This window comes from Heptranchias perlo, chromosome 14, assembly GCF_035084215.1.
Source record: "Heptranchias perlo isolate sHepPer1 chromosome 14, sHepPer1.hap1, whole genome shotgun sequence".
Lineage (NCBI taxonomy): Eukaryota > Metazoa > Chordata > Chondrichthyes > Hexanchiformes > Hexanchidae > Heptranchias > Heptranchias perlo.
The window spans coordinates 54320672-54333870 of record NC_090338.1 but is presented as its reverse complement, the minus strand read 5'-3'; the positions used below and the strand labels follow the sequence as shown (position 1 = coordinate 54333870).

Sequence of the window (13199 nt, the reverse complement as noted above, 5' to 3'; positions counted from 1 at the left end):
TATCCAGCTGTGCATTTTCTAACTGTTGTAATGAAGAACATGACAGCATATCAGTACATAACATCTGAGTAAATTGTTTAACCTTTAAATAAGCACCAAAACAGTACATTCCTTGTCCAAGCTGACGTTCGTAATACTTTGCAGCACCTTTTACTGACAGTAAGAATCCCAGGGTTGAAAGCTTAAAGTCTTTTCTGATAGATAAGTTGATAGGTTGTGTTTGGTGCCTTTGACTGGAGCTGAATGGATGAGCAATAAATGACAGCCTTGCCAGCACAGTCCACGTCCCGAGGATGAATAATGATAAAGCACAGGGAAAATATTAGTAATGTACTCAACTGAGTTCAGCATTGTGATATGATTAAAGGATATAATATGATGCTGCATTACAAAGTTTCTGTGCAGTTTGCTACATGTAGGCTCAGACCACCACTAAAAAGCCACCTCTCCTTTAAGAGGTGCAGGCTTACTTTAAGAAGTGTCACGGCCCCTAAATTTCCCGCCCTCCCAAATGGCGAGCTGTCTATTAGCGGCGAGATTCACACTAGCAGCTCGCCCGCTAAGTTTAAATGAGGCCTGACCATCCAAATGGTTCCATCCAATCCTTGCTCGATATATGCTCCACTTTAAAGACACTTTAGAATGATACTTACATTTTTGTAGTGCCTTTACATGTCAGAACATCTCAAACTGCTTCACACAACCACTTATTTTTGGAATGCAGTGTCTGCTGTTACGTAGGAATTGTATCAATTGGAATTACTTTAAGAACTCCAGTCTAATTGCTTATTTTCCTAAAAAAAATAGTTGCTGGTTTGAAAACCAATGAATGCTTGAGATCATCGAGATATTTATTACAAATATAATTAGAGTATATAAAATTAGCAATAAGGAAAAAAGTCTGAGAAAAACAATGTCTGTCTCACTCAAAATATGGTTCTGTGACACACAAAAAAATTAGTATCCCACTTTCCCAAATTCTGCCAAAAAAGATTATTCTGTGTTCACCAACAAATTTACTACCCAGAGCTAAAATCGAAAACCTTTTATAACTGCAAAACAAAACATTTGCATTTAAACAAAAGGCTGAGGCCGAAAAAGTGATCGGGGCAGAAATTAAGGCAGCCCCAAAAGTGATATTCTATTATCACTTTTTCCTTCTTCAGTGAAATGACTTGTTCACTTGCCAGTATCCTGAAACGAAATATTGAATGGAATTATCTCGAGATTTATTAAGTATCTTGGTGAGTGAAGTTAGATTTGGCTTGTAATAAAAAATTAATTAAAGACCATGACATCTTTTGAATGAATGCCATACAGCAATAAAAAATTAATAAATAGTTTAGCAGCATGTCTACGTTATTTTTGCCAGCAAAGATGACAGTTCTTTTTCCTGTTTTTGCAGTGAGATGAGCTGACCAGGTCTATGTATGTGTAAGTGGGTTTTTTTTGAAGAGTAGATGCCGAATGTGTTAGTGACAAGGTTTGTTTGAAGATGAACTTTACTTAAGCACAGGTTCATCTGTACACAATCTCATGGGAAGAAATGGGTTTAGAGGTAGTGTTGAGCGACCCATAATGAGGATCCATAATTTATCTTGTAACTCATTCATTATTACATAAGCAGATGGAAGTAATTTAAACAAAAGTGTTAGTTAGCCCTTTCAATTGTATGCAGTACAGGAATTTGGACCGCGTTTTCTATAAACTGATGAAATATAGCTTCATTCTTTTAAACTTCCTTTGAGGTTGCTCATGATAATTATCTGCATATGGTCAGTTTATTCAGGTTTGAATATTATAACCACTTTGTTCTTTTTCTCAAGCATCAATAAAACAAAATAAAACTGTTAATTTTTAAAAAAGCAGTAGTACAATTTGAGTAGATATGTTCTGATAACTTCTTAATCCCAAATATAACCCAACATTAAAGAGCTCAATTTGTTCTACACTTAACACAGGGCTGCTGTTACAGGTAAAGTTGTAGCTTGTTATTTGGGACATAGAGCATTATTGGGACGTGTCCTGATACCGATCGACAGTAACAAATTCAATGGCATCTGCTTGATATATTGCATAAAAGGGAACATTTTGCTTCACATTTGCTACTCCCATTAAGAAACCATTTCTTAGAACACAGCTTGTTGCTTTTTATTTATTTGCTGGGTTAGTCTACAACAGATAGAATTTCTCACTGTGCTCACATGTAGAGCAGAGATAAGGTTATAAGCCTTTAGTAAATAAATGTATATCTTTTTAATGATGCAAGAGTTTTTGTAAAATTAATTTTACTAACTATTCCTGTCATTGATACTGAGAAAATCCAATTTAGGATGCTGTGTAGATTTATAGATAAAGGTCCAAGGTGGATTTGAATGTTGAAAGGTTCCTAAAGGATAGCTAGCATGCTGGAACATAGCAGTGTATTCAGCACATGTAAGTAAAACCTATTCAAAAGGTCAGATGCTGACATTTGACAGTTTGTTCCATCAAAGTTTATAGCTCAGCATCTCCAAGTTTGTCACACACCGTGTTTACTCGTAAGGGTTGAAGATCTAATCATTTAGTTGTTTGCTTTGTGTAGTCTTTGACAGTGTCACTAAGTAGCAAAGTGTTAGTTTCAATCTCTCCAGCATTTGCACTCGGGCCAATCTGAGTGGAGCTAGCAATGGGTGAAAATGTAGATGCTGCAACAGACCATCCTCAGACTGACAACTGTCTGACTGGTCCAAATGACAGGGGAAAGCTTTGCGGGATGAGCAGCTGCATAAATCTCCGCTGAAATTCAAACTCAAACATAAAGAGAGTTAGAACATAAAAAGAATGGAATAAGTAAAGGATATTCTGGTTATCCAACCTGCCCCTTCTGCTGATCAAATGCAATTTAACCCATTTTGAACTCTACCCAATCCACTCAGTTTCCGGAGAGAGAGGTGACCAACAAGATGAAACCCTTTAAAATTTTCCTCTGACCTCCAAACTCTAGATATCAACTGAATCTTACAGCACAAACTATGTCTGAAATTGAGTTTGAAAATGCCTGAGGAGAAGAAAGCAGCTCCCAAGAAGGGCGCCAAGAAAACCTTGAATAAAGTGCCAGCAAAGAGCGGGAAGAAGCGGAGAAGCTCGAGGAACGAGAGTAATTCCAGCTACTCCAGCGATGAAACAGGTTCACCCAGACACCGGCATCTCCTCCAAGGCCATGAGCATCATGAACTCCTTTCTGAATGATATTTTCGAGCGTATCGCAGGTGAGAATTACCGCCTGGCCCATTACAACAAGCACCACGCCATCAGCTCCCAGGAGATCCAGACCGCCATACGCCTGCTGCTGCCCGGGGAGCTGGCCAAGCACGCCATGTCGGAAGGGACAAAGGCGGTGACCAAGCGCACCAGCTCCAAGTAAACCTCCAGAATGGACTGAAAATCACACTATGAACTCCGACCAGTTATATTTCACAGATACCCATAGCAGCATATGAGCCATTGTGTGTCATAGGGTCTTTGACCATCTATGTCTTTCCTTCTCCTTTAAACCCTTCCACCCCATTCTTTAGCAAATATTTAGTCAGCTCTTTTTTAGGAGTTAATCAACACAGCATTATTCCCTTTTACGAGGAGTCTGTTCTTCATATTCAATTCAACATTTGTAACGAAAAAGGATCCCTTTACACTCTGGTATTGATTGAGGATTGTTCATTTTGTATTCAAGTCCTCGCTTTCTGTGATCACAATCCAAGTTAAACAGCCTGCTTATTTCAACATTATCTAAGCATGCCATCATTTTAAAGACCTGAATCATACTCTTCAAATTTATTTTCTCCAAAGAAACTAGATTCAATTCTGTGAGCCTCGCTTCATAACTTTGGTACCTGAAATTCAGAATCATCCTTGTTCTACTCAGAATTCTCTTGAACAGGCTAATGTTCTTTTGAAGGTAGGGAATCCAAAACTACATACAGTAATCGAAATATGTCTTTACAAATGGTCCATATAAGATTGTCTTGATTTGTAGTTAAATTCCCTCGTGATGCATTACAGTGCTTGATTAGCTGTCTTCATAACAACTTCACATTGACAGAATACTTTCATCAAGTGGCCAGTAATCACCCTGAAATCTTTTTCCTTTTTCGCTTTTGCTACAGGACATCCAATTATTGTGTGCACACATTTCATGTCTCCTGTTCCATTTTTCATTATGTTCATTTATGCACATTAAAGTACATCTATCATTTAGCTGCCTGCTTAAGTTAGCAAACCCCTTTGAATGCTATCAATCTCTCCTATGCTTGTCACTTAGCAACTTAACTTGATGTCAAGAAATTTTATAAGTTCCTTTTTCTATAACATTTCCGAATAGTGTAATCAGTGCAGTACCAGAACAGAACCCTGCAGAATTCCATAGACCTTATCCAGATGGAGCCTTTTCCATTTGTCATTACATTTTGCTTTGTATCACTATGCCAGTTTTCAGCAGGACAATTTATCCTTCCTCATTCAGTGCAAGTCTCATGCGAGATCAGAATTTCTTTCCCTCCCATCTCAGGTTCATAATCTCGCATATTTTCTCTTTGATTCTCTTACTGGAGAGTGGAGCAAAATCATCATTGAAAGATTACAGCATGATGGAGGCCATTCGGCCCATCGAGCTATGCAAGAGTAATCCAGCTAGTCCCACTCCCCTGCCCTATCCCTGTAGCCCTGCAATTTTTTTCCTTTCAAATACTATCAAGTTCATCATGACTTCCTTGCTTTTGTAAAGTCAAAATGAAGGGAACTCTATGAAAGTGACTTTATCTAAACAAGCTGCAAATTATAGGGCTGCAGTTTATACTGGAGATTGTGCTATGGATGCTGGGCTAGCCTTACGTCCATAGTGTTCTCTCAGAGAATGAGAGAAACAAACAGAAAACTGGAAATCTTGCAGCAGAAAAGAGAGAAGAGAAAGATAGAAGGAAAGAGGAAAAAAATATATAGAAATGCCATTTTGCACTGCACTGAGGCTATGCCCTGTTGGATGTAGCTTACAAGAATGCAAGTGGCAGCCATGTTTCCACAACCTGTGTGCACCACTGTGATGTTTGCTAATGTCGAGCTCCACATTTGCACACTCAAATGCACACAGAACACTACACAGTGCAGCCACGTTGCCAATTCTTAGTGTAATTACCAGGAGACTCAGCCACTGCAACAATACTTGAAGAAGATCAGAGAATCAGAAAAGCTGAATCAGCGGTAATAGGAGAGTGAGCTTAGATTAAAGGACGGCCAAGCTGTCCCCTACAGGCCATGTGATGAGCACAGCTTGTTCTTGGTGCGAGGCTGCACCTTAGGTATAGGTATAACATGCAATTGAATATCTCATGCCTAGGATTTCCCCAATGCTGATTGCTCCACTTTTCAACCAGTTTTATGTGCGCATTCATAGTCTAGTTTTGTCCTGTAGAGAAATGGGCATGACAAACATATCAATAAATGGAACAGTTCGTTAAAATCCCAGGTTGTAACCTACCCTCTAATTATAAGGGATCAGTTGCATTAAAAATGGAAAAAGTAAAGTGAAAAAATATGTTAAAAAAAAATGACTTCAATATATTTGTGCCTATGAAAAACAGCCAATATAGGAATTGCCAAATTCTCTTGCTCATAATTATAACAATATTCCAACTCCAGTGTGGTCTTTCTCTCCTATCCTGAAGACCAAAAACATTTGTTTTTGGGATTGAAAAGATACCACTTGAAAATGATTTGAATTTTCCAGAATCCTAGCTATGGAGTGTATTAATTGTGAAACTGAAATGACAACTTTCTTTGATTTAATAACCAACAGATAGCTGAACGTATCTGCAGCTTTTTTTTTAGCACGTACTATTTTATTGTTACTTCCTCGTGTTTCTTCCCCTTACTCACCTTCAGTTTCATCAATTTAATGATTTCCAGCACCATGAGATGTGTGGGGTAATACCACGGTCCCAGTGGGGAAGCTGCACTGGCAGAGAGTGTGGGTTAGAGTGAGGGCTACAACATTCTAGTCCCGATTCTCTGACCTATGCCCGCTGTGAGTGCAGCTCTCCACTGGTAACTCAGCATCAAGGAATCACCACTTACATGTTTTGCAAAAACGCTTAATTTATTATTTATATTTTTGTGGCTTATGGACAGTTAAAAGTTGTTGTTTTCATTCATTGGGGAAGATTTTGACCTTTGATCGACTGTCCATTCTGGGGGAGCGGACTGGTCTACTGTCCATTCCGGGGGAGCGGACTGGTCGACTGTCCATTCCGGGGGAGCGGACTGGTCTACTGTCCATTCTGGGGGAGCGGACTGGTCAACCGTCCATTCCGGGGGAGCGGACTGGTCGACTGTCCATTCCGGGGGAGCGGACTGGTCGACTGTCCATTCCGGGGGAGCGGACTTGTCGACCGTCCATTCCGGGGGAGCGGACTGGTCGACTGTCCTTTCTGGGGGAGCGGACTGGTCGACTGTCCATTCCGGGGGAGCTGACTGGTCGACTCCATTCCGGGGGAGCAGTCTGGTTGACTGTCCTTTCCGGGGGAGCAGGCTGGTTGACTGTCCATTCCGGGGGAGCTGACTGGTCGACTCCATTCCGGGGGAGCAGTCTGGTTGACTGTCCATTCCGGGGGAGCGGACTGGTCGACTGTCCATTCCGGGGGAGCGGACTGGTCGACTGTCCATTCCGGGGGAGCTGACTGGTCTACTGTCCATTCCGGGGGAGCTGACTGGTCGACTCCATTCCGGGGGAGCAGTCTGGTCGACTGTCCATTCCGGGGGAGCGGACTGGTCGACTGTCCATTCCAGGGGAGCAGACTGGTCGACTGTCCATTCCGGGGGAGCGGACTGGTCGACTGTCCATTCGGGGGGAGCGGACTGGTCGACTGTCCATTCCGGGGGAGCGGACTGGTCGACTGTCCATTTCGGGGGAGCGCACTTTTCGACTGTCCATTCCGGGGGAGCGGACTGGTCGACCGTCCATTCCGGGGGAGCGCACTTTTTGACTGTTCATTCCGGGGGAGCGGACTGGTCGACTGTCCATTCCGGGGGAGCGCACTGGTCGACTGTCCATTCCGGGGGAGCGCACTGGTCGACTGTCCATTCCGGGGGAGCGGACTGGTCGACTGTCCATTCCAGGGGAGCGGACTGGTCGACTTTCCTTTCCGGGGGAGCGGACTGGTCGACTTTCCTTTCCGGGGGAGCGGACTTGTCGACTGTCCATTCCGGGGTAGTGAGCTGGTCGACTGTCCATTCCAGGGGAGCGGACTGGTCGACTGTCCATTCCGGGGGAGCGCACTGGTCGACTGTCCATTCCGGTGTAGTGAGCTGGTCGACTGTTCATTCCAGGGGAGCATTGGTCGACTGTCCATTCTGGCGGCGAAGTGACCTCCGTGATTTTGAGGCTTCAGTCTCATTTAAATTAACCAGGATGCCAAATAGGTGTCCCAACACAGCTCGCCAGATTCAGCAAAGGGAAACGGGCCGGGACTGCTGTCAGGAAGGTAAGTTGCGGGGAAGGGGTCGTGATCGTAGAGGGTGGGGTTCCCAGGGCAGCGGCAGCCCAGATTGTTGGTGTGGCCCCACAAAAATAATTCAAGACTTATCATTAGAGGGCCCCCTCTTCCATCATCCATGGAGCTGATCATTGAGCAAACTCCGACCAGTTCCTACCTAAAATGGAAAGTGAGGTCCTACTTACATCATTGGACTCTGATTTCCATATTAAAACTGTCCTATCGCCTGAAACAGGAGGGCGCTTTGGACACCTGGCTGTCGGCCCTTTTTAAAATGAAGCCGCCACATTGCCGGTGTTAATGGGGCAGTGAGGCTATTGATCATATTTTGAGGCTGTTCCAGGCGAGGCCACTCAAGAACAAACCCATTGACTTTTATCCAGACTATCCATTTAGTCGATGGTGATAAAGTTATGACTCTTGTCTTGAATATCCAATTCTGGCCTATTGCACATCTCCGATTTTAATCGCTTCACCATTTGTGGCCATGCCTTCAGCTGCCTAGGCCCTAAGCTCTGAAATTCCCTCTCTAAACCTTTCCGCCTCTCTACCTCTCTCTCCTCATTTAAGACACTCCTTAAAACCTACCTCTTTGACCAAGCTTTTGGTCACCTGTTCTAATATCTCTTTATGTGGCTCAGTGTCAAATTTTGTTTGTTAATGCTATATAAATGCAAGTTATTGTTGTTGTATAAAAGACTGTGCCTGAATTTAGTTACACTGAAAAGAAAAGGGAAAGTAAAAGGACAGTTTTGGGACATGAAAGCTCCACAGCTGCTATATGATGTTGAGTAACAAAAATGCAAGCGGCCTTCTGTAGCTCAGGAACCTTGAAGCCAACTGTAGCACTTCCACTGTTGACAGGCTGTCATCAACTGACTCAGCACAAAATGGGAGTTGGGGCCTGCACCCTTGACTGTGGTTTAGTAACTTTCTGGATAAGCTCGTTGAACTATCCTGGAGCTTCAGAATATTTTTATTCGATTCCTAGAAGGCCGATTATGGCAGGTATTGATGAACAGTGCACACTGCTCATTCGTGCATGATGGCGTCAATACTGCATGATAAGCATTTTTGATATCACTGCAAACCTGAGTGGCAACCAACATTTGATTATATAATATAGTCACTTTATATTACAATATATTTAATTCATCCGTATATTATTGAGAATTGTTGAAAATGGAACTTGTAAAGCTCCAAAAGCTTGGGACAATACTTCCCTTAGTTCAATAAACACCATCATCTTTAATACAGTTAGGTAAAAATAACTCTTGTTATAAAGTGTTTTATTCTTTTCTTTTTGTCCCATTTTCTTCTGTTCTTTCCTGAAGGTGCTGACTGTTCCTCAGTGTGCTTGTACAGGCAGCCTTTCAAAACTTTGCCTAGGTGACCATTTTTGATAAGTGATTCTTAACGGATTATTATTATCATTCAGTTTATTCTACAGACCTTTCTTTCCTTTTCTTCCTTCTTTCCTTTCTTTCATGTGACAGAATAGTTGAAGAAAGTGTGGTATAACAAGGTAACTAAGTGCCATGTAGCCTTTTTAAGCAGCTGCTGGGATTTCTGAGTGATAGGAGCCAAAAGGGATAATTTTCCAACTTCATGCTCCCGATGGGGAGCCTTACCAAGCTGGAGCTCATATTGAAAATTTGGGGCACATGATGCACATGATTTGTCAACCATGTAAATTGGTGCCGTGGGACATTTTACTACATTAAAGGCGCTATATGAATGCAAGTTGTTGTAATAGAAGTCGTAAAATCATGTGCCCAAATTTCTGATACGTGCTGCCAATATGCAAGGCTCCCTGCTGAGAGCACAAAGTCAGAAAACTAAATCTAAATTGTTCAAAGATGACTTAAAGACTTGTCAGTTCCCTTTATTATTAGCTCTCTAGAGAAGCATGCAGTTTGGAGTTAGTCTCTGCAATATGTTGTGCCATGTTCTGCAAAAGTTATCAAATGTTCACTAATTGGAGTGTGGATGATAACTTTTATGTGTACCCAAAATATAACACTAGGATCTCTTTCTAAAACACTCTAAGCACTTGATTTTTACAGTAGCTTTTGATAGGAAGGTTGAAAAATGGAGAGATCAGGGAGCGACTGTAAATGAAGGAGAAATGGTGACACATCAGGGAGCGTGTGTAAAGGAAGGAGAAATAGTAAACAGTGAGGAGGATAGTAGCAGACTTCAGGAAGAACTAGATCGACTGGTCAAATGGGCAGGAACATGGCAGATGAAATTTAATATAGAGAAATGAGAAGTGTGAAGTGATGCATTTTGGAAGGAAGAATGAGGAGAGGTAATATAAACTAAATGGTACAATTTTAAAGGGGGTGCAGGAACGGAGAGACCCGAGTGTTCACATACACAAATCTTTGAAAGTGACAGGACAAGTCAATAAGGCTGTTAAAAAATCATATGGGATCCATGACTTTATAAATAGAAGCATAGAGTACAAAAGCAAGGAAGTTATATTAAACCTTTATAAAACACTGGTTAGGCCCCAGCTGGAGTATTGTGTCCAATTCTGGGCACCACACTTTAGAAAGGATGTTAAGTCCTTGGAGAGCATGCAGAGGAGATTTACTGGAATGGTACTGGGGATGAGGGTTTTCAGTTATCTGGAGAGACTGATGAAGCTGGGATTGTTCTCCTTAGAGCAGAGAAGGTTAAGGGGAGATTTAATAGAAGTGTTCAAAATCATGAGGGGTTTTGAAAGAGTAGATGGGGAGAAACTGTTTCCTCTGGCAGGAGGGTCAGTAACCAGAGGACACAGATTTAAGGTAATGGGCAACAGAACCAGAGGCAACATGAGGGGGAGAAAATTACGCAGCGAGTTGTTATGACCTGGAATGCACTGCCTGAAAGGGTGGTGGAAGTAGATTCAATAGTAACCTTCAAAAGGGAATTGGATAAATACCTGAAGGGGAAAGAGCAGGAGTATGGGACTAATTGGAAAGCTCTTCCAAAGAGCCAGCACAGGCACGATGGGCCGAATGGCCTCCTACGGTGCTGCATCATTCTATGCAAGAGCAATCCAGCTAGTCCCACTCCTCCACCCTATCCCTGTAGTCCTTTCAAGTACTTACCCTTTTGAAAGCCATGATTGAATCTGCCCCCCACCCCCCGGCAGTGCGTTCCAGATCCTAACCACTCGCTGTGTAAAAAAGTTTTTCATCATGTCACCTTTGTTGTTTTGCCAATCACCTTAATGTCCTCTGGTTCTTGACCCTTCCGCCAATGGGAACAGTTCCTCTCTATCTACTCTGTCTAGACCTTTGATGATTTTAAATACCTCTATCAAATCTCCTCTCAATCTTCTCTGTTCCAAGGAGAACAACCCCAGCTTCTCCAGCCTATCTACCTAACTAAAGTCCCTCATCCCTGGAATCATTCTAGTAAATCTCTTCTGCACCCTCTCTAAGGCCTTCACATCTTTTCTAAAGTGCGGTGCCCAGAACTGGACACAATACTCCAGTTGTGGTTGAACCAGTGTTTTATAAAGGTTCATCATGACTTCCTTGCTTTTGCACTCTATGCCTCGATTTATAAAGCTCAGGATCCTGTATGCTTTTTAACTGCTTTCTGAACCTGCCCTGCCACCTTCAACAATTTGTGCAGATGTACCCCCAGATCTCTCTGTTCCTGTACCCCTTTTAGAATTATGCCCTCTAGTTTAGATTGCCTCTCCTCATTCTTCCTACCGAAATGTATCACTTCACATTTTTCTGCGTTAAATTTCATCTGCCATGTGTCCGTCCATGCCACCAGCCTGTCTATATCCTCTTGAAATCTATCACTATCCTCCTCACTGTTTACTACACTTCCAAGTTTTGTGTCATCTGCAGATTTTGAAATTGTACCATGTACATCCAAGTCCAAGTCATTAATATATATCAAGAAAAGCATTGGTTCTACTACCGACCCCTGGGTCTCTAACCATTAGTCAGTTGGGGAGAGAGGGACTTAATGCAGACTTCCTAACTTCGTAATGTTTGTGGATTCATAACTCTTTCTGGCACATGCTGTATTTTTACAGCTTCAGACCAAAATAAAGTAATAAAATAAACTCTAGTAAAATTTGGATTTTTTTTTCAAATAATAGCTCAAACATGAAGAGGAGAGATTTAAAATGGTACAATTGTCTGCTGGTCTCTGCAGTTGCACAAGACAGAGGTGCGCATCAAGGACCTGGGGAAGAGCAGAGAGGGACCAACGGAGGGACCGAGGTCGCAAGAGGCACTGCCCACATGAGAAGGTCTACAGAAAGAGGCTGTGCTTCCTGGACCTCTCTGAGGAGCAGCGCCCAAGTGGGCTCAGATTGAGTCGGCAGATGGTCGCAGACATCTGCAACCTCCTTGAGGAAGAGCTGCTCCTTGCTGGACCTGGTGGCCACTCATTGCCCATCGCAGTAAAAGTAACCACTGCCTCAATTTCTTGGCCTCTGGATCCTTCCAGTGCACCACTGGTGACACCTCCAGGGTGTGTCAATCGTCTGCACATGAATGTATAAGGCAGGTGAGGGATGGCTTGTTTGCCAGGGCATCCGATTATGTGAACTTCCCCACAACATCAACCAGAAGGAGCAGGCACTGGGTTTTGGCTCTCTGGCTGGCGTCCGACGGGTGCAGGGCACAATTGATTGCACACATGTAGCAATTTGAGGACCTGCACATGAACAGGAAGTCTTCATTAATCGAAAGGGATATCACTCCATCAATGCACAGCTGGTTTGCGACCACAACAAGAGATTTCTGCAGGTGTGCGCCATATTCCCTGGCAACTGTCACGATGCCTTCATTTTGCGCCAGTCAAGCATTCCAGACCTCTTCCAAACAGGAGACAGATTTAAGGGCTGGCTCCTTAAAGACAAGGGATACCCTTGGATCATGACACTTTTGAGGAACCCCACCAACGAGGCACAAGATGGATACAACCAGAGCCACATAACCACCAGGTGTGCCATTGAGCAAGCCATAGGCATGTTAAAGATGTGCTTCAGCTGCCTCAACAGGATTGCGGGGGGGCCTTCAGTACTCACCAGCGAGGGTCTCCAAGATAATCGTGGAGTGCTGCGTCCTGCACAATATAGAGCAGCAGAGAGGTTTAGAGATAGTTAAGGATGAAGGCAGTCATCAATCACCCTTTGTTGGCAGCAACATTGAGGAAGAGGAAGAGGAAGAGGATAAGGAGGAGGAGGAGGAGCGGGAGGAGGTCGAGGCGGAGGACGAGGAGGAGTAATATGACAATGGTGCACCCATCTCTAGACCAGCCGCGCACATTGCTGCCTGGGATGCCCGGGATGTCCTCATCTCTCACAGGTTCTCATGTTGACAGTCCAAAAATAAATTTATTTGAGATGCTGAAGTCACCAGGCACAATCACCACTGCAAACACCAAAACCCCCCTTTGCACAAAACAGTCCTTCAATGACGCATACACCGATTGGACAGCTGCCCACTGGGTGTTGTCACGTATTGACATTCATCATGAATGGTCCACTGATAAGGTATCTGTTATCCTGTTTAAGGCAGCTGACATGCTGGCTTCCAAAGTCTGCACAGCCGTGGTCATGGCCTGCATGGAGTCATTAGAGAGCCGTGCTCGAAACTCAATGGAGGTGGCCACTCTCTCCATCGCAGACATTCTCGCACTTACCTG

The 13199-nt window shown here is 43.3% G+C and overlaps 1 protein-coding gene across 1 annotated transcript; it reads left to right on the top strand.

Annotated features, from left to right (window-relative positions):
* Positions 1–3036: 3036 nt before the first annotated feature.
* Positions 3037–3406, top strand: LOC137332218 (histone H2B-like). Its single transcript, XM_067995911.1, has 2 exons — positions 3037–3169; positions 3252–3406. Exons 1-2 carry the CDS (start codon positions 3037–3039, stop codon positions 3404–3406), a joined length of 288 nt encoding a protein of 95 aa, XP_067852012.1.
* The last annotated feature ends 9793 nt before the right edge of the window (positions 3407–13199 follow it).

Bases quoted from the DNA above. Each gene is read 5' to 3' on its own strand.
- LOC137332218 (XM_067995911.1), top strand. From the start codon at position 3,037: ATGCCTGAGGAGAAGAAAGCAGCTCCCAAGAAGGGCGCCAAGAAAACC. The intron at 3,170-3,251 runs GTTCACCCAGAC...AGCGTATCGCAG, and splicing joins CTACTCCAGCGATGAAACAG to GTGAGAATTACCGCCTGGCC.